This window comes from Salvelinus sp. IW2-2015, linkage group LG14 (assembly GCF_002910315.2).
Source record: "Salvelinus sp. IW2-2015 linkage group LG14, ASM291031v2, whole genome shotgun sequence".
Taxonomy (NCBI): Eukaryota; Metazoa; Chordata; class Actinopteri; order Salmoniformes; family Salmonidae; genus Salvelinus; species Salvelinus sp. IW2-2015.
The window spans coordinates 37239027-37260037 of NC_036854.1; the positions used below are offsets into that span (position 1 = coordinate 37239027).

A 21011-nucleotide genomic window follows, 5' to 3' on the forward strand; every position below is an offset into this window, starting at 1 on the left:
ATATTCATGGCTAATTACCAGGTGCTGGTCGACTGTCTATCAACATGGTTGGTGACGCGAGCAGACGTTACAAAGACCAGTTGGCCTAGGCGATGAGGGCAGAGACTGGATTAATGTTCATGACTGAGAAAACAGTGTTGAAATTCATACGGGTGCTGAGGGGAACACCATCAGGCTTGACAATGTAATGCACAGAAATGAGTTGTGAGTTTGTAGGAACTCGATAGGATTTTGTCAGACCTGGGTTCAAATACTATAATAAAAATGTTTTTATACTTTGTTTACTGTAGCCTTTGCAACAGGCAAGCTCAATCAAGGACAGCTAAAGAATTTGAAATAAATTCAAATAGTATTTGAACCCAGGTCCGAATCTTGTACATGCGTTTCGCGTAGAAACTTTTCTCTAGAGAAATAAGTAGGACTTTCTTCAAACATCTCACTCTTCAAGGTCATACGTCTCTCTACGTTCCTGTTGCTTTAATTCATCTTTATTTAAGGATTCATATCTAATTCTACCAGTGGGCCTAGATTACCCTTTTGTTATTGACTCTGGAACGGCGAAAGAAAACCTGTTGGATTATTTCAATTGAAATGTTAATTTTTTTAGGCTCATAGCCGATTGCACACTGTGCAGCGAAGGTTTACTCACCACATCGATCTCCTGGACAATATTGAGGGTGGAAATCCCAGGATACATCATCACCCTGCGATGGCTCCTACCCAACTTCTATAAGAGACCAGGCCGTCCGGCTGCTCTCTCTACACACGCTACGAGAGAGCAGAGCACAAGGTTAAAAGTTTAGCAAAGTTCTGTTGAGGTTTGAGGCACCAAAGTAATGCATACCTGTCTGGAGCTTCGCATGCCGGGAGCTAGAAAAGCTAGACATCTCTCGCTTAAAGGTCCAATGCAGCCGTTTTTATCTCAATATCAAATCATCTCTGGGTAAAAATGAAGTACCTTACTGTGATTGTTTTCAATTAAAATGGTCCAAAACAAAAATAGCTTCTTAGCAGAGAGCAATTTCTTAAGAATCTTCCTCCTCTCTTACGCTGTCTCCCTCTCCTTCTCTTCTCCCATCCTCTCCCTCCCTTTCTCTCTTCATCAGTATGCTGTCAGGTCATCTTCCTACGTCCCCTATGAGGAATCCCCCTTTAGGTGGGAGATAAAGATAAACATTATGTTCCATAATTCATCCCATTAATAAAGGAAGCATTTGCTTTTCAGATGTGGGAAAACATTATTATCTGTGCTCTGAAGGGAATCGCTGGAGACACTATCTCATTGATTACAATATTCAATGGCGACATGTTGCACTACGGTAGTTGGTGCTACACATGGTTTAGTAGATAGCAGATAGTGGATTGTATAATTTCAGAGGCAATAGCAATATTTTTTATTCATGCAATACCTTCAGTTGCACTCCCTATCAGTTTGATCATTCTCGTTTGAACAGGCTCGACAGAAATGACTTGACTATTTTCGTGAATTGTATTTCTATGTTGTTATGCCTGTATTACAGAGCCAGTGGGTGGTAACTCACATTRCCAAGAGTGTTATCATGCCTGTAAGACATTCAAAACACAGTCAGGCCTGGGACTCAGTCTGTTCATCAGGTCAAACTGAACATCTTGTAAAACAAAGGCTGGTACAGTAGATGGCTATGTTAACCCCTGACACAAATGCACACACACTTGAATAAGTTGCATGTAAACAGATATGCATCTATGATAGATGTGACAATGCGGGCCTAGAACATACATCTTCCTGCTTTCTCAGTGTCACTACAGGACCTTTTTCATTTCTATATTTTTATTTGGGGGCGGCAGATAGCCTAGTGGTTTGAGCGTTGGGCTAGTAACCGAAATGGCTGCTGGATCGAATCCCTGAGCTGACAAGGTAAAAATCTGTCGTTCTGCCCCTGAACAAGGCAGTTAACCCATTGTTTCCCGGTAGGCCGTCATTGTAAATAAGAATTTGTTCTTAACTGACTTGCCTAGTTAAATAAATAAAAAGATATATTTTAAATGTGTGTAGTGCTGTTCTTGTCAATTATTGTTCTGTATCAGGTTGAGTAGCTGATGCATTTGCAACAGCTAATGGGGATCCTAATAAAATAATAACACACACACACACACACAGCTGAGTCAGGCCCACTAGGTCTGGGCTAATGATACACACTCATAGATGGATACCGGCCCGCCTTACCGGCTGTCTTGGAGCCGAAGGCCAGCTGAGCCATATTAAAACCATGGTGTCACAGCGGGCACACACACACACACACACACTGCCGTGCTGTTTGGCATGCTGCTCGGTCGCCTTACGTTAGTCCTGAAGAGTTACCCAGGGAATAGTTATATCCATACTGATCACTGCCCACACCCTTCTGGCCCTGAGAAATCAACAGGCAGGACATATATATTTGCCTTAGATTGCCTCTTCCGCATTTGTCCCCCCATAAATGCTTTTACAGCTCTACTAATGCCACTACGGGGAATAAGCAAGGTTACAGTGGATAAGATGAGGCCGAGATTTAGTTGGCGGTTCAGACAGCGCCGGACGAATGATGAGGAAGGGACTGGTGTTGGGCTGTGTAGCGTTAGCATGCTGTGTGTGTTGATATGTGTGTGTGTGTGTGTGTGTGTGTGTGTGTGTGTGTGTGTGTGTGTGTGTGTGTGTGTGTGTGGGAAGGCATCACAGATGCTGCCTGTGTGTGCTCCCAAGCTGGGTCTAGTGAGAATATTCCTCAGCCTAATGTGACAACACCACCCCATTGTACTCTCAACACATGCATTGAGTTTACTGTAGAGAGTGTGACATGTCTGTTCCATGTGTTGTTGTTTTGCTGGTGAAGGATTGCATAATTCAAGCCCTGTACTGTACCACAGCTATGGTGTTATGTCTATACCAAGCCCTCTGAATAAATAACAAGCATGTTTGGTTGAATGAGGAAGCTCCCTCTGTGACTATCTCTCTGTCTCTCTCTCTCTGTGTCTGTGTCTCTCTCTCACTCTCTCTCCCTCTGTGACTCTCTCTCTAACTCTCGGTCTCTCTGTGTCTCTCTCTCTCTCTCTGTGTGTGTGTTTCTCTCACTCTCTCTCCCTCTGTGATTCTCTCTCTATTGCTCTGTCTCTCTCTCTCTCTGTGTGTGTGTTTCTCTCACTCCTCCCTCCTGTGACTCTCTCTCTATTTCTCTGTGTCTCTCTCTTCTGTGTGTGTGTTTCTCTCCCTCTCTCTCCCTCTGTGACTCTCTCTCTATTTCTCTGTGTCCTCTGCTCTGTGTGTGTCTCTCACACTCTCTCTACCTGTGACTCTCTATCTCTCTGTGTGTGTGTCTCTCTCTCTCGGTCTCTGTGTGTGTCTCTCTCTATCTGTCTGTCTCTGTGTGTCTCTCTCCATCTGTCTGTGTCTCTGTGTGTCTCTCTGTCTCTTTCCGTGACTACAAAGTTGTTTATCAATGGGCAGCATTATTGAAAAGCAGCTCCTGGCTGAAGCAAAAACAGATGACCATGGTGCTAATGCTTATCAGAGACATCCACTATAAATGATTAAAATGAATGACTTCATTTCAGTTTTAAATGCTACTCATTTGGACAACTTCATGAAACTTGCAGGGTTTAAAGCCATAAAATATGCATAGTAAAGCCATCACTCGTTGGATAATGAATAAGCACACCTTGGAATTGACAGATTTGCTCCAGGAAAGTCTTGTTAAACTGATTACAAGAGTACTCTCTAGAGTTGGCTGGGTTCTCTTTACACACTATGTGAAGCCACATCAGCAATATTAGGAGAGGTTGTAAAACTGGTTTTGTCATCATTGTGCCATGGCCAGGTCTCTTTAGAAAAACTACATGAAAGTTGTCAGTAAAAATAAAAACGGAACTTGATCTATTTCCAAACTGGACATTTAATTGTATTTTACAAATGATAACACATACAGTATATAATGAATGTAAATGTATGTATATTAACACTACATTTGAAGAGTCATGCAGAATCTATAGTGCATGATCACATCTGACATAAAATTAACATTGATGATGTTTTTACACAGCTGTTGTTTGCATTTCACGACCCAAATTGATATGAGCCATAATAACACATGACATTTCAGTATACCAACTGTAGTATAATCTGGGTGGTTCGAGCCTTGAATGCTGATTGGCTGACAGCCGTGGTATATCAGACCGTATACCATGGGTATGACAACATTGTATTTTTACTGCTCTAATTACATTGGTAACCAGTTTACAATAGCAATAAGGCACCTTGGGGGTTTGTGGTATATGGCCAATATACCACATGTTGGCCATATACCACACCCCCTCGTGCCTTATTTCTTAATCATCATCTTTCCAAACCTCGATAGAAAGACCACTTGAAATACAGTAATGATACACAAACTATAATATCACAGTGTGGTATAAAGTGCAGTGTTATTAGCTGCTACTCTAGCTTAGAGTGCGTGTGAATGGCAATGACAGGGTCCGGGTCAGAGGGGCTGATGGTGAAGTGTGCTCTCCCGTCCCCTCCAACGGTCACCTGTTTCCCCGAGCAACGCCCCCCTGACCTCTGACCGGAGATGACATCACAGTAGGTTCCTCCATGAAGGCCGGTGTACAGCATCACATCCAGGGAACTGAATAATAGGAAATAGCTCAAAGTGTTACAAACAAGTACTGCAGGATGACTACTAGGTTATGGAATTGATTTCCTTACCCATTCAGAGATCATCTTTTTAGTATTTGTCAATTCCGTCAAATGTCCTCTAACAAATTAATTAACTTCTTTGGGACTGGGGGGCAGTATTGAGTAGCTTGGATGAATAAGGTGCCCAGAGTAAACTGCCTGCTACTCAGGCCCAGAAGCTAGAATATGCATATAATTAGTGATTTGGATAGAAAACACTCCGAAGTTTCTAAAACTGTTTGAATGATGTCTGTGAGTATAACAGAACTCATATGGCAGGCAAAAACCTGAGAAAAAATCCAACCAGGAAGTGGGAAATCTGAGGTTTGTAGGTTTTCAAGTCTTTGTCTATCCAATATACAGTGTAAATGGGGTCAGGTTGCACTTCCTAAGGCTTCCACTAGATGTCAACAGTATTTAGAACCTTGTTTCAGGCTTCTACTATGAAGGGGCAGCGAATAAGAGCTGTTTGAACCAGCAGAACGCCATGAGCTAAGTCTCGCGCGTGGCCGTGAGAGCGAGCTGCGTTCCCTTTCATTTCTAAAGAGAAAGGAATTGTCCGGTTGGAATATTATTGAAGATTTATGATAAAAACATCCTAAAGATTGATTATATACATCGTTTGACATCTTTCTACGAACTGTAATGTAACTTTTTGACTTTTCGTCTGGACTTAGTAGTATAATCTGCACGTTGTGCATTTGGATTACTGGACTAAACGCGCAAACAAAAAGGAGGTATTTTGACATAAATTATGGACTTTATCGAACAAAACAAACATTTATTGTGGAACTGGGATTCCTGGGAGTGCATTCCGATGAAAATCATCAAAGGTAAGTGAATATTTCTAACGCTATTTCTGAGTTTTGTGACACCTCTCCTCGGTTGGAAAATGGCTGTATGTTTTTCTGTGGCTAGGCGCGGACCTAACATAATTGCATGGTGTGCTTTTACCGTAAACCTTTTTGAAATCTGACACAGCGGTTGCATTAAGGAGAAGTTTATCTTTAATTGTGTGTTTAACACTTGTATCTTTCATCAATGTTTATGATGAGTATTTCTGTAATTTGATGTGGCTCTCTGCACTTTCACCGGATGTTTGTTTGAGACAATGCATTTCTGAACATAACGCACCAATTTCAAATGAGGTTTTTGGACATAAAGATTAACTTTATCGAACAAAACAGACATTTATTGTCTAACATGAAGTCCTGGGATTGCCATCCGATGAAGATCATCAAAGGTTAGTGATTAATTATAACGCTATTTCTGTCTTTTGTGACACTTTTGTGAAAATGGCTGTATGTTTTTCTATGGCTCGGCGCTGACCTCTCTTCCCACATATCCCAGAGAAGTTAATGGCATTCATTGAAATATATGCTAATGTATTATCTACAACTTCTTCCATATGGTGAAACGTACCAGTTATCATTGTTGATAACTATGAAGCCTTGGTTGCCTCGTCCAAAAGCTATCTGGTTCCCCCCATTGTCCCACCAGTTAGACAACGGCTCTCCATCGACAACATTACGGAACATCACCATATTTCTACAAGGAGAGAGAGAGCAGTTCAGCAAAATAATAATCACCATCAAGCACACATACAAAATAACTGTACATTGACCAGGTGAAAATACTCACATTACTGGATGGACAACGCTTTGTTCGAAGGTGACCTACATTAAAACTTCATATAACACTTTCATAAGATGCTTATGTCAACATCCACATTTTTGAGACGCTTACACACTTTTTAAGAATGCTTTACATATTGCTTACGAACGTGTTATGAAGTCCTTGTTAAAGTACCCTTCAAATAAAGTGTTACCCTTTACAGTAGGTCAATACAATACTATTCAACATGATTGACTGACTGAGTTCTGGAGGTGTAAACTGTCACCTGATTGTGGGCCACCCTGTCTGAATGACGTGCCCAAAGTAAACTGCCTGTAGCTCAGGCCCTGAAGCCAGGATATGCATATAATTGGTACCATTGGAAAGGAAACACTTTGAAGTTTGTAGAAATGTTAAAATAATGTAAGAGAATATAACACAATAGATATTGTAGGAGAAAATCCAAAGAAAAACCAACTGGAAATAAAAAGAATTGGAGAGACCATCCTCTTAGAAATGCAAGAGTATGGTCATATTGAAAAATTTGTCTCTGGATGCAATTCCTACGGCTTCCACAGGGTGTCAGCAGCTTTTGTTCAAGGTTTCAGGATTGTAACTTCAAAAACGAACAAGAAATATRAGCTTTAGCAGAAGGACACAGTCTTGGAAATTCGTGTTTGTGCGCACCATGAAGAAATTACGCACCTGCAAAAATCGGTTTCCTATTGAACATACTAATTTCCGTAAGAAATATTATAGCTTGATTACATTTTAGGGTATCTGAGGAGTAAATAGAAACGTATTTTGACTTGTTGATACAAAGTTAGGGGTAGATTTTCGGATTCCTTTCTCTGCATGTTGAACGAGTGGATTACTCAAATCGATGGCGCAAACTAAACTTTTTGGGATATAAAGAAGGATTTTATCTAACAAAACGACACTATATATTATAGCTGGGACCCTTAGGATGACAAATTTGAGGAAGATTTTCAAAAAGTAAGTGAATATTTAATCGTTATTTGTAAATGTATGAAACCTGTGCCAGCGGAAAAATATTTTGCCGTCCTCAAACAATCGCATGTTATGTTTTCGCTGTAATAGCWACTGTAAATCGGACAGTGCCGTTAGATTAACAAGAATTTAAGCTTTCAGCTGATATAACACACTTATATGTACATAAATGTTTAAAATCCATAATATTTATGATTATTTATTTGAATTGCGCGCCCTCCAGTATCACCGGAAGTTGTCCCGCTAGCGGAACTCCTATCCCTAAAAATTATGTCAACAACCACATTTTGAGATGCTTACACACTTTTTAAGAATGCTTCATATTGCTTATGAACGCGTTATGAAGTACTTGTTAAAGTACCCTTCAAATAAAGTTACCCTTTATAGTAGGTCAGTACAATACTATTCAACATGATTGACTGACTGAGATCTGGAGGTGTAAACTGTCACCTGATTGTGGGCCATCTGTGTTCACACACCCAGCCCTCCCCACAGCTGCCGTCTGGCTGGATGGGGACAGGCTTGGTGGAGCCGTCAGGGAAGCTGGGAGGACCTATCCAATCATTCTGGTCCTAACAGACAGGTAGCAAGACGAACAGCACGACCGTGAGGCGAGCGGTCACATTGACCATAGTCATACACAATGTGAGGTTAAAGATCTAAAGTGTTGCGGTTTAACAGTTTAAGTCACCAGAACTTTTTTTTATATAGTTTTAGACTGTCAGAAGCATACCTTTCCATCCACAACATGTTGATCCCACCGGTAGCTTGACATCACTCTCGTAACTCCATAGGGATGGGCCAGCATGAAAGCCACAGCCATTTTATACATTCTGAGGATATATGATAGAAATAATTTGTCTATACTTATACAACATCTATAATCAGATTCTACAGTATTTGTCCCTACCTGGGCTCCCAGAAGGTGAGGATGGAGGCCCCTCCTGCACCGTGCCCTCTCTGGTTGTCATGGTTATCCACAAACACCAATGCCTCGCCTGAGGGCAGCAGATCCCAGCTCTCACCACACGTCCTGAAACAACAGAGTAGAAGCTAATTTTCACCTCAGAATAGTCAGAATTCTCACAGTATCACAAGCTGGTTCTCTTTCAGTGATGTTTCGTTCTCTCCATCAGATAACCAGGGTTACGTAGTAACCTAGACAATATACTTTAGTCATTAATGCTGAGGGTTCAACATATATTTGATAATTTGCTGATATATAATCTGCCATATTTATATTCTTAGACCATGGCAATATGTTGTACTATGTGTGTGTCCCCCAAATGGCACCCTATTCCATTCATAGTACACTAGATTTGACCAGCAGGGAACATAGGGCACTATATAGCGAATATGGTGCCATTTGGSAGGCATACTATATCATACTTGAGGTCAGAGAGTTTCCCTTGGTTCCACTTGCGGATGACAGAGCCCAGCATAGTACCATACTTGAACTCTGTGACAAGACCCAGTCCAGAGTATTCTGTCGCTTTTATCGGCTCGCCACCGAGGTCGATAATCTTGAAGAGAAAATGGGAATGTGTTGCTGTTGGATATGTAGTGTTTTTGCTAAATCACACAAGTAAACGTGGTGCCCCCAGTAGGCCTACAGCTTCAGTGTCAGAAGCTGATCGATAAATTCCTAAATCTGCAGCATTAATGTTTAATTGACACTTACAGGAAACTCATGACAAAAAGTATATATATATATATAATATTTGCTAGACTAGCCTGCAGGTTGGACAAATCACAGTACATAAAAAATATTGGAAGCAATCAAAAARGATACCATTCAGGCTAAAACAACAGAATACATAGCCTACTTAAATACATAATACAAGTACAATAAGTCAACATATGGACATTTCTCATTCCAACCTCTTGGTAAATGAGTGGTCTGGATCCCTGTGTGAACCAGGTGGTGTTGAGGTTGTGAAGTCTGCTGTAGATGTTCTTCAGGTCCTCAGGCCACATGTGTTTACATGCGTCCATCCTAAAACCTGCTATACCCATATCCACCAGTCTGTTCATGTAGTCCACTATCCTCTCCCTCACATGCTCCTTGTCCTGCGCCAGATCCAGAAGACCTAGCAGACGACAGTTACGCACCTGGTGGGTTGAAATGCCAAAGCAATACAGTGTATGATCTCTGGGTTTATATTACATTACATTATTWAAAAAAAAGAGGTTTGCAGAGAGAGAACATAATACGTCTCCATCAGTGTCTAGTGGTATTTACAAGGAGTTATCCTTCTTATTTTCTCTCTGAAATAATACCTGATAAATGTCTTGGTAAGTCTCAATATTTCTGCTGCTGGTGGTGCATTTGTCATCGTTGAAGTGGGAAGCGGAGTAGGGCACAGATGGGAACTCCCTCTTGCTGGCATTGAAGTATGAGCCACAGGTCGAACGGCGTCTGCCCTCCCCCTCGCCCGCGCCAGACATACACATGTGATTAATGACCACGTCTGCATAGATCTTCACCTGCAGAGGGAGATGTGTTCATAACCACACTAATACTGAAGCACAAATGTATTTCACTATTCAATGGGATATCACATCCATTCATAGCTGTAGTTCACGCTATTTTAATGGATCTACAATGAGAGACCTAAGGGCATTTAGTACAGTGCAGCCGTGCTCCCACCTGCAAGTGTTCACATCCACATGCATACCTGAAATTCACACCAGAACTTAATATTTAAATATTATTTATATCTTATACAGTGTCTTCAGTATTCCACACCCAATGACGTATTCTACATTTTCTTGTGTTACAGACTGAATTCAAAATGGATTAAATATACTGAACAAAAATAGAAAACATGTAAAGTGTTTGTCCCATGTTTCATGAGCTGAAATAAGATTACAGAAATGTTCCATACACACAAAAATGCACAAATTTGTTTAGATCCCTTTTAGTGAGAATTTCTCCTTTTCCAAGATAATCCATCCACCTGACAAGTGTGGCATATCAAGAAGCTGATAAAACAGCATGATCATTATAACAGGTGCACCTTGTGCTGGGGGCAATAAAAGGCCACTCTAAAATGCACAGTTTTGCCACACAACACAATCCCACAGACATCTTGCGTTTTGAGGGAGCGTACAATTGGCATGTTGACTGCAGGAATGTCCACCAGAGCTGTTGCCAGATAATTTGTTAATTTCTCTACCATAAGCCGCCTCCGATGTTGCTTTAGAAAATTTGGCAGTACGCTCAACCGGCCTCACAAATGCAGACTACATGCAACCAAGCAAGCCCAGGACCTCCACATCCAACTTCTTCACCTGCGGGATCGTTTGAGACCAGCCACCCGGACAGCTGATGAAACTGTGGGTTTGCACAACCGAAGAATTTCTGCACAAACTATCAGTAACCATCTCAGGGAAGCTCATCAGCACACTCGTCATCCTCACCAGGCTCTTGACCTGACTGCAGTTCTGCGTCGTAACCGACGTCAGTGGGCAAATGCTCACCTTCAATGGCCACTGTCACGCTGGATGAATTCCGGTTTCAACTGTACCGGGCAGATGGCAGACAGCGTGTATGGCGTTGTGTAGGCGAGCGGTTTGCTGACGTCAACGTTGTGAACAGAGTGCCCCATGGTGGCGGTGGGGTTATGATATGCGCCTTACGGATTGTGGTTGTTGTGGATGGCTGTTCATAAATCTAAATGTGTATTTAAACCCAATAATGGTTGAATTCAAGAAGTTTAAGCTGCCTATCAATTATTGTTTTTGAAACCAGTGGACAGCCGTTGAAAAATGCGCTCTTGCAACAGCTGCATATATGCGTATCCCAGACTATGAAATAAAAGTAGGGCTTTTATTACGCAATCTAATTCATGCTGATAAAACAAATACATCCATAGACGTAAATGGACACATGCTCAAACTCACACACTTTTGATAGACTTAAAAAGGGGCAATCTGTAGTTGCTACATCCATTTTTGGAATTATAAATGATATATATATATATATATATATATATATACAGTACCAGTCAAAGGTTTGGACATACCTACTCATACCAGGGATTTTCTTTATTTTTTACTATTTTCTACATTGTAGAACAATAGCGAATACATCAAAACCATGAAATAACACACATGGAATTATGTAGTAACCAAAAAAGTGTTAAACACCTTCAAATATATTTTATATTTGAGATTCTTCAAAGTAGCCATCCTTTGCCTTGATGACAGCTTTGCACACTCTTGGCATTCTCTCAACCAGCGTCATGAGGTAGTCACCTGGAATGCATTTCAATTAACAGGTGTGCATTGCTAAAAGTCAATTTGTGAAATTTCTTTCATTCTTAATGCGTTTGAGCCAATCAGTTGTGTTGTGACAAGGTAGGGGTGGTATACAGAAGATAGCCCTATTTGGTAAAATACCAAGTCCATATCAGGGCAAGAACAGCTCAAATAAGCAAAGAGAAATGACAGTCCATCATTACTTGAAGACATGAAGGTCAGTCAATCCGGTGCAGTCGCAAAAACCATCAAGAACTATGATGAAACTGGCTCTCATGAGGACCGCCACAGGAAAGGAAGACCCAGAGTTACCTCTGCTGCAGAGGATAAGTTCATTAGAGTTAACTGCACCTCAGAAATTGCAGCCCAAATAAATGCTTCCGAGAGTTCAAGTAACAGACTCKTCTCAACATCAACGGTTCAGAGGAGACTTGGTTCCAACCGCAGTGTCTTTGTGAGACCAAGAGTAYGTGAACGAATGATCTCTGCATGTGTGGTTCCAACCYTGAAGCATGGAGGAGGTGGTGTGATGGTGCTTTGTTGGTGACACTGCCAGTGATTTATTTAGAATTCAAGGTACACTTAACCAGCATGGCTACCTCAGCATTCTATACGCCATCCCATTTGGTTTGCGCTTAGTGGGACTATCATTTGGCTACTTTGAAGAATGTAAATGACATTTTATTTAACACTTTTTTGGTTACTACATGATTCCAAATGTGTTATTTCATCGTTTTGATGTCTTCACTATTATTCTACAATGTCGAAAATAGCACAAATAAAGAAAAACCTTTGAATGAGTAGGTGTGTCCAAACTTTTGAATGGTATTGTTATATATATTACACAATGTTTGTAAACATTGTAAATGTAAACAAACAATGTATAGCCTCATAACATGGTTAAAACCATAATTTTGATATAATGGAAGGTCAGTCCTTGCATCCATAGCTATGTCTATTCATCTGAGAGTGGTTACATTTCTCCAGGCCCATTCCTCAGCGTTTTACCAAAACAGAGGCGGGGCGACCGTTTTGTTATTGTTTCATCTGTAAATTTGCCCTTTAAACAGCTGCATTATCAAGATATCAAAGTGTGACCAACAAAAAGGTAAACAATAAGCCTATAGCAAATACAGCATATGACATTCATTTTTAACATGTAAATAGCCCTTTGCAGTAGTGCTCAAAGCATGCCATTCCATGAGCACAACATTTATTTTTCAACTCAAATCGATGATCCCAGTCAGTCCTCCATAACAACAAAATCATAAACAATAGAGTAGGCCTGGCTAATACATCCTTAGTTTTGGGGTTATGCTCAGGTAAAACAATTTGGCTAATCTATACTTCCATATTTCCAAGTCCTATTTTTGAAGATCAAGGGGTGTAACATTTATTGGAATGACTGGAATTCTGAAAGACTTTTGGTTTTTAATGTAAAGATATAATTMWATCGTATTATTAACCAACCCATAAAGTAAAATGTAACATCCATATGTGGCCTGCTATATAAACTTAAACATTGATTTATCCAGCAATAGATGTTGTTTAATTTGTGACATACATTGTTGTCTTCTTCTAATGCCTCTTAAGGGGAAAGTAATCTAAAAATTACTGAATGTAATCAGATTACGTTAATGAGTTTGGGTAATCTAAAAGTTACGTTACTGATTATAATTTTGGACAGGTAACTAGTAACTGTAACGGATTACATTTGGAAAGTAACCTACCCAACCCTGGATATGGGCAGGCATAAGCTAGGAACAACGAACACAATTGTGTTTTATCGATGGCAATATGAATGCAGAGATAATGTGATGAGATCCTGAGGTCCAATGTCGTGTCATTCATACAACGCCATCTCCTAAATTTTCACCATGTCGCATGGATTTGTACACAATTCCTGGAAGCTGAAAATGTCCCAGTTCTTCCATGGTCTGCATACTCACCAGAAATGTCACCCATTGAGCAGGTTTGGGAGGTTTTGGATTGACGTGTATGACAGTGTGTTCCAGTTCCTGCCAACATCCAGCAACTTCYCACAGCCATTGGAGAGGATCGGGACAACATTCCACAGGCCACAATCAACATCCTGCTCAACTCTATGCGAAGAAGATGTGTCACGCTGCATGAGAAAAATGGTGATCACACCTGATACTGACTGGTTTTCTGATCCATGCCCCTACCTATTTTTTAAGGAATCTGTTGCCAACAGATGCATATCAGTATTCCCASTCATGTGAAATCTATAGATTAGGGCCTAATGAATATATTTCAATTGACTGATTTCCTTTTATGAACTCAATAACTCAATAAAAKTCAATAAAATCATTGAAATTGTTGCATTTATATTATTACTCAGTGTAAATACAAATTCTCACCCAGCTACACWGAATACCCCATAATGACAGAGTGAAAACATGTTTAAGACATTTTTGCAAATGTTTGGAGAAATGAATATACAGAAATAGCTCATTTACATAAGTATTCACACCCCGGAGTCTATACATGTTAGAATTACCTTTGGCAGCGATTATAGCTGTCAGTCTTTCTGGGTAAGTCTGGGTAAATCATTTCCACATAATTTTTTCAAATTCTTCAAGCTCTGTCAAGTTGGTTGTTGATCATTGCTAGGCAGCCATTTTCAAGTCTTGCCATATATTTTCAAGCCGATTTCAATCAAAACTGTAACTAGACCACTCAGGAAAATGTAATGACGTCTTGGTAAGCAACTCCAGTGTCTACAGTTGAAGTTGGAAGTTTACATACACTTAGGTTGGAGTCATTAAAACTCATTTTTCAACCACTCCACAAATTTCTTGTCAATGAACTATAGTTTTGGCAAGTTGGTTAGGATATCTACCTTGTGCATGACACAAGTAATTTTTTCAACAATTGTTTACAGACAGAATATTTAACTTTAAATTCACTGTATCACAATTCCAGTGGGTCAGAAGTTTACATACACTAAGTTGACTGTGCCTTTAAACAGCTTGGAAAATTCTAGAAAATGATGTCATGGCTTTAGAAGCTTCTGATAGGCTAATTGACATCATTTGAGTCAATTGGAGGTGTACCTGTGGATGAKATTCAAAYCCTACATTCAAACTCAGTGCCTCTTTGCTTGACATCATGGGAAAATCAAAAGAAATCAGCCTAGACCTCAGAAAAAAAATTGGTAGACATCCAGAAGTCTGGTTCATCCTTGGGAGCAATTGCCAAATGCCTGAAGATACCACGTTCATCTGTACAAACAATAGTACACAAGTATAAACACCATGGGCCCACGTAGCCGTCATACCACTCAGGAAGGAGACACATTCTGTCTCCTAGAGATTAACGTACTTTGGTGCGAAAAGTGCAAATCAATCCCAGAACAACAACAAAGGACCTTGTGAAGATGCTGGAGGAAACAGGTACAAAAGTATCTATATCCACAGTAAAACGAGTCCTATATCGACATAACCTGAAACGCCGCTCAGCAAGGAAGAAGCCACTGCTCCAAAAAGACCGCGGTTTGCAGCTGCACATGGGGACAAAGATCGTACTTTTTGGAGAAATGTTCTCTGGTCTGATGAAACAAAAAAAGAACTGTTTGGCCATCATGACCATCGTTATGTTTGGCGGAAAAAGYGGGACGCTTGCAAGCCGAAGAACACCATCCCAATCGTTAAGCACGGGGGTGGCAGCATCATGTTGAGGGGGTGGTTTGCTGCAGGGGGGACTGGTGCACTTTACAAAATAGATGGCATCATGAGGTAGGAAAARTATGTGGATATATTGAAGCAACATCTCAAGACATCAGTCAGGAAGTTAAAGCTTGGTTGCAAATGGGTCTTCCAAATGGACAATGTCCCCAAGCATACTTACAAAGTTGTGGCAAAATGGATTAAGGACAACAAAGTCAAGGTGTTGGGGTGGCCATCACAAAGCCCTGACCTCAATCCTATAGAAAATGTGTGGGCAGAACTGAAAAAGCGTGTGCGAGCAAGGAGGCCTACAAACCTGACTCAGTTACACCAGCTCTGTCAGGAGGAATGGGCCAAAATTCACACAACTTATTGTGGGAAGCTTGTGGAAGGCTACCCAAAATGTTAGACCCAAGTTAAACAATTTAAAGGCAATGCTACCAAATACTAATTGTGTGTATGTAAAGTTCTGACCCACTGGGAATGTGATGAAATAAATAAAAGCTGAAATAGAATAATAGTAGAGAGWGTGATTTAACATTTCACATTCTTAAAATGAAGTGGTGATCCTAACTGACCTAAGACATGGAATTTTTACTAGGATTAAATGTCAGGAATTGTGAAAAACTGAGTTAAATGTATTTGGCTAAGGTGTATGTAAACTTCTGACTTCAACTGTATATGGCCTTGTGTTTTAGGTTATTGTCCTGCTGAAAGGTGAATTTGTCTTCTAGTGTCTGTTGGAAAGCACACAAAACCAGGTTTTACTCTAGGATTTTGCCTGTGCTTAGCTCTATTCTGTTTCTTCTTATCCTAAAAAAACTCCCTATTCCTTGCTAATGAAAAGCATACCCATAAAATGATGCAGCCACCACCATACTTGAAAATATGAAGAATGGTACTCGGTGATGTGTTGGATTTGCCCCAAACATAACTCTTTGTACTGAGGACATAAAGTTCATTTCTTTGACACATTTTTTGCGGTTTTACTTTAGTGCCTTATTGCAAACAAGATTAACGTTTTGGAATATTTCTATTCTGTACAGGCTTCCTTTTTTTCACTCTGTCATTTAGTTAGTATTGTGGAGTAACTATAATTTTGTTGAMCCATCCTCAGTTCTCTCTTATCACAGCCATTAAACTCTGTAACTGTTTTAAAATCACCATTGGCCTCATGGTGAAATCCCTGAGCGGTTTCCTTCCTCTCCGGCAACTGAGTTAAGAAGGGCACCTGTATCTTTGTCTTGACTAGGTGTATTGATATACCATCTAAAGTGTAATTAATAAGGTCACCATCCTCAAAGGGATATTCAATGTCTGCTTTTTTGTTTTACCCATCAACTGTACCAATGGGTGCCCTTCTTTCCAATAGGTGCCCTTCCTTGCGAGGCATTGGAAAACCTCCCTGGTCATTGTGGTTGAATCTGTGTTTAAAATTCACTGCTAGACTGAGGGACCTTACAGATAATTGTATGTGTGAAGTACAGAAATGAGGTAGCCATTCAAATATCCTGTTAAATACTATTATTGTAGTCCATGCAACTTATGTTACTTGTTAAGCAAATTTTTACTCCTGAACTTATTTAGGCTTGCCATAACAAAGGGGTTGAATACTTATTGACTCATTTCTGCATAATTKAATTTTGACATTTTGGGGTATTGTGTGTAGGTTAGTGACACAAAATCTCAATTTAATCCATTTTAAATTCAGGCTGTAACACAACACTATGTGGAAAAAGTCAGAGTGTGAATACTTTCTGAAGGCACTGTACATGTTGTGTCTTAATAGAAGGCTCTTGTTCACACTATTCAAATATATTTACACAATGAGGTCAAAACGCATGCAGTACAGTATCTGAAGGCAGTTGTGTTCCTTCCCTAACAATTAAAACAGAAATTTGGTACATCCCTCTCGTACAAATGAGTTAAATTATGTCTCTTCTCAAGCAATCCATTGCATAACCCATTATGCAATAACCCATTGCATAACCAATGAGATGACAACAAATGAGATGAGAAATGATTGAACCAAGACATCTTTCTCAAAATGTATATAACCATGTCCATTTTTCCTTCTATAAATGAATTCAAAGGAATCATGTTCCATCATCATTACCCCGACATTGTTGCACCTGCAGACCATGTCTCGGAGTTCCTGTTGGGTTCCAGAGCGGGAACAGAGGTTGTAGCTGACTGGCTGGTACCTCTCCCACCACGGTCTCCATGGTTTAGTCACCACCACGTTCTCACTGGGAGGGGAGATCTAGTAAAAGACATTTCTATGAAGAATATAGTCTGTAAAATGTATCAATTATCAGTCATTTCTATGAGGAATACCTACTGTGCATGTGCATCAGTGGAGGCTGGTGAGAGGATCTATTGGAGGACGGGCTCACTGTAATGGCTGGAATGGAATCAATGGAARGGAGTCAAACYTGGATTCCATATGTTTGATGTGTTCGATACCGTTCCATTTATTCCATTCCAGCGGAGGCTACTGAAGGGAGGACGGCTTATCATAATGTTTGGAATGGAGTTAATGGAATGGTACCAAACACAAGTGGTTGATACTATTCCATTGACTCCATTCCAGCCATTATTATGAGCAGTCCTTCCCTCAGCAGCCTCCATTGACGTGCATCTATACTGTATGTACATATTATCTATATTATCAGTAGTGTTAACAGTGGAGGCTGGGTCATCAGATCTTATACCTAAATGGTGTAATAGACTTTAAAAGTAGAAGCGGTCTTCCAACAGAAATACAATGTGATTTGACTGTACTGTTGCCTGGTAGAAAAACACATGAGCCTWCCTGCACTCCATCAAATCCATTGGGTCCCAGATATCGCTCACACTCTTCAGCTATGTCATTCCAGCGCCACTCAAACAGGTGGACTATGGTTGACCTGCCCTGCTGGATGTGATGCTTTGTGTGACTTTTAAACTGGTACTGGGAGAGGCCTACTCCAAGACCCAGAGCCAACAGGCAGCCACAAAGTTTAGCTTTTACCTGGTGGAGGCAATGACACAAGTGAATGATTAATTGATTACAATACCTAGGTTTCCATCCAACTGGCAAAACAGATTTTCATGTGAATATTCTAAAATCTGCATAAAAACGATATGCAAATGTTCCCTCCAGAGGGGWGTTCATCAACACTGACTTGTTGTGGATAAAAGGCTGTGAGTGATAATGTAGTATACATTAAAAAAACACTTTTGGTCCTGGGTGGCGCAGCGGTCAAAAGCAATGCACCGGACAACCGGCTGTGACCGGGAGCCCCATTGGTCTGTGAACAATTGGCCCAGCGCCGTCCGGGGTAGTGGATGGTTTGACCGGTGGGGCTTTTGTTGTCTCATCATGCTCTAGCGACTCCTTGTGACAGGGCCGGCGCCTGCAAGCTGACTCCCGGTCGTCAGTTGAACTGTTTCCTCCGACACATATATATATATATATATATTTGACCGGTGGGGCTTTTGTTGTCTCATCATGCTCTAGCGACTCCTTGTGACAGGGCCGGCGCCTGCAAGCTGACTCCCGGTCGTCAGTTGAACTGTTTCCTCCGACACATATATATATATATATACACTTTTGTGGTTAAGTTCCCATGTACGCAATAAAAAATCTAAGTTAAACTGAATTCCATCACATTTTCAACTCTACCGATGGTTGTCACAAAAACTGATATGGATAAAAAGGCCGGCAGACAGCATTATTAAATTGTTTTATCTTACTGTACAAAGGGAATGCATGCATAGGAGCTATACACTGGTTTTCCCTGTGGACCGGTTTGTACATAAAACATTATATTCAGGCTGCAGAGATGACTATTACCTCCTTAACTCGATTTAATGGCGAGAAGACAAAAATATATAAAAAAGGGAAAATATGCAGACGTTCTTTACGAAGCACCATTTTCCATCACCATGCTATGGCTAATGCTTCCCTAGTTCAGCCAGGGGGTAAACAACAGACTTCAGCAACCTGATTGACTGAACGCAATATCCGGGACTAGGCATTCGTCACATGCTGGTGGAAAATGTTGTATCACTAAGTAGTAATATTTTCCGTATTTTTTCGCCTTTTCATTCAATCGAATTTAGAAGGAAATATATGTATTTGGAGCCTGAATGAAGACTGTTTATTCACGAACCGATCCACAGCGGATACAAGTTTATAGCAATGCATGCATTCACTTGAACAATAAATGAAACGACTCAATAGCGCCATCAACCGGCGTTTGGGCTAGATAAACGCCAGATCACTTTTATTTTATTATTGGCAGCCAAGCACCGATCATGTCACCAGCATAAATCAAATAGCCCACCCTCGATATTTAGTGGAAATGTGCATGAAGCTCATCGCCGTTCACCTAACCACCATAAATMATGTCACGAAATAAGTTATAAAGTTCACAATTTATTCCATCTGTCTATAAACGCGGCATGTTTTTCCACGTGGTGGTAACTTGAAACATCGCGTGACTACAACTTTAATGGGATGGTTTTTATATWAACAATTCCGCACAAAAGCGTTTCAACCGCAATTGTCGCATAATCCATTTCAGCGACAAAAAAGATCCCACCTTGTCTTGCAKGTATTACGTTTAGTCAAAATATGGAAATTTTACAGACACATTTGCTGCTTCCATAAGGCCTCTAGTGAAACCTCAACGTGAGATAAAGAAACCTCACGAACACTAATATAAGTCCTACAACCAATTACATGGGAATGATTGAACAAATGTTTCAATGCAATAGAAAACATTAACTCAAGAAAAAAAGCATTCATTTGCAAAGGATACTAGTTTGTCTGTTCACAAATCTTGGRAGTGGTAAAGGCCTGTCGCACCAGATATTTGTAACTAGTGTGTTTGTATCATTCAATACCACATCTGCAGTAGCCTATAGTTCTAAATGACTCACCTTCATGTTTGCTCATCAGATCCATGCAGTCCAGTTGCAAGCTGCTTCTCAGACAACACAGCCAGTCTGTACAGCATTTGAAGGGGCTTGTTTATAACAGGCCCTAAAGCAGGGAGCTGTTCCTCTTCTGAAGCCCACAGATCAGGCACCCTCGGTGGGCAGTAACTAAGATACCCTGGTCAGTATCTCTACCAGTAGTTGCAAGTCATGCAAACGCTACCATACATTGCGAATACCATATATCGGTGCTTAAGATATGAATGGGTGACTGATTATCTTCATGAAACAAGGCATGGAACTGACAATACAAGAAACGTGACTTTAATAATAAACAATGTCTGTTTTAATTGCACTGCTCACCTTCCTCCAGTGTGCACTTTGCTCCATCCCCAATAAAATCTAGCAATCATCATGAATCCAGAGTACAGCCAGCAGGGTACAGCCAAGTTTACGGACTCAGTCCCTGCCTACCAGCATCTCTCACAGTCCGTGTTTGTTTGCTTGTTTGTTTGTCTCGTCTCGTCAGGAGTGTGTTACTCTAGTCTACAGCGTTGACACCACCATCTGTTGCTGCAGCTCACAGCCAATTCAGATTTCAAATTGCTTTCACTGTCTATATTTACCTACTCTCTCTTTCCTGTTCAGTTCTCACTTTCTCTGAGGTTAAAAACTCCTGTGACCCTACAGATAGTTCACCAATGATACAAAATTGTGTAAATTCATATTTATATTTTCTAATTAGGCAAATTTGACATTGTGTGATTATGTAACATGTACCATAAAAAAAACTATTCAACAAAAAAAGACCTTACAGT

At 40.5% G+C, this 21011-nt stretch overlaps 1 protein-coding gene across 2 annotated transcripts; it reads right to left on the reverse strand.

The window, feature by feature from the left end:
* Nucleotides 1–3884: 3884 nt before the first annotated feature.
* LOC111973005 (alpha-amylase) lies at nucleotides 3885–20869 on the reverse strand. Of its 2 annotated transcripts, XM_070446683.1 has the most exons (12): nucleotides 20557–20869; nucleotides 20197–20361; nucleotides 18083–18280; nucleotides 17384–17530; nucleotides 9596–9802; nucleotides 9197–9427; nucleotides 8705–8838; nucleotides 8226–8348; nucleotides 8049–8148; nucleotides 7766–7887; nucleotides 6113–6238; nucleotides 3885–4640 (listed from the first exon to the last, which is right to left on the reverse strand). In XM_070446683.1, exons 2-12 carry the CDS (start codon nucleotides 20200–20202, stop codon nucleotides 4448–4450), a joined length of 1587 nt encoding a protein of 528 aa, XP_070302784.1. In that variant the 5' UTR covers nucleotides 20203–20361; nucleotides 20557–20869; the 3' UTR covers nucleotides 3885–4447. The 2 variants fall into 2 exon arrangements, with proteins under 2 accessions (XP_070302784.1, XP_023855896.1); XM_024000128.3 differs by lacking the exon at nucleotides 18083–18280 and having other exon boundaries at nucleotides 20197–20868.
* Between the last annotated feature and the right edge of the window lie 142 nt (nucleotides 20870–21011).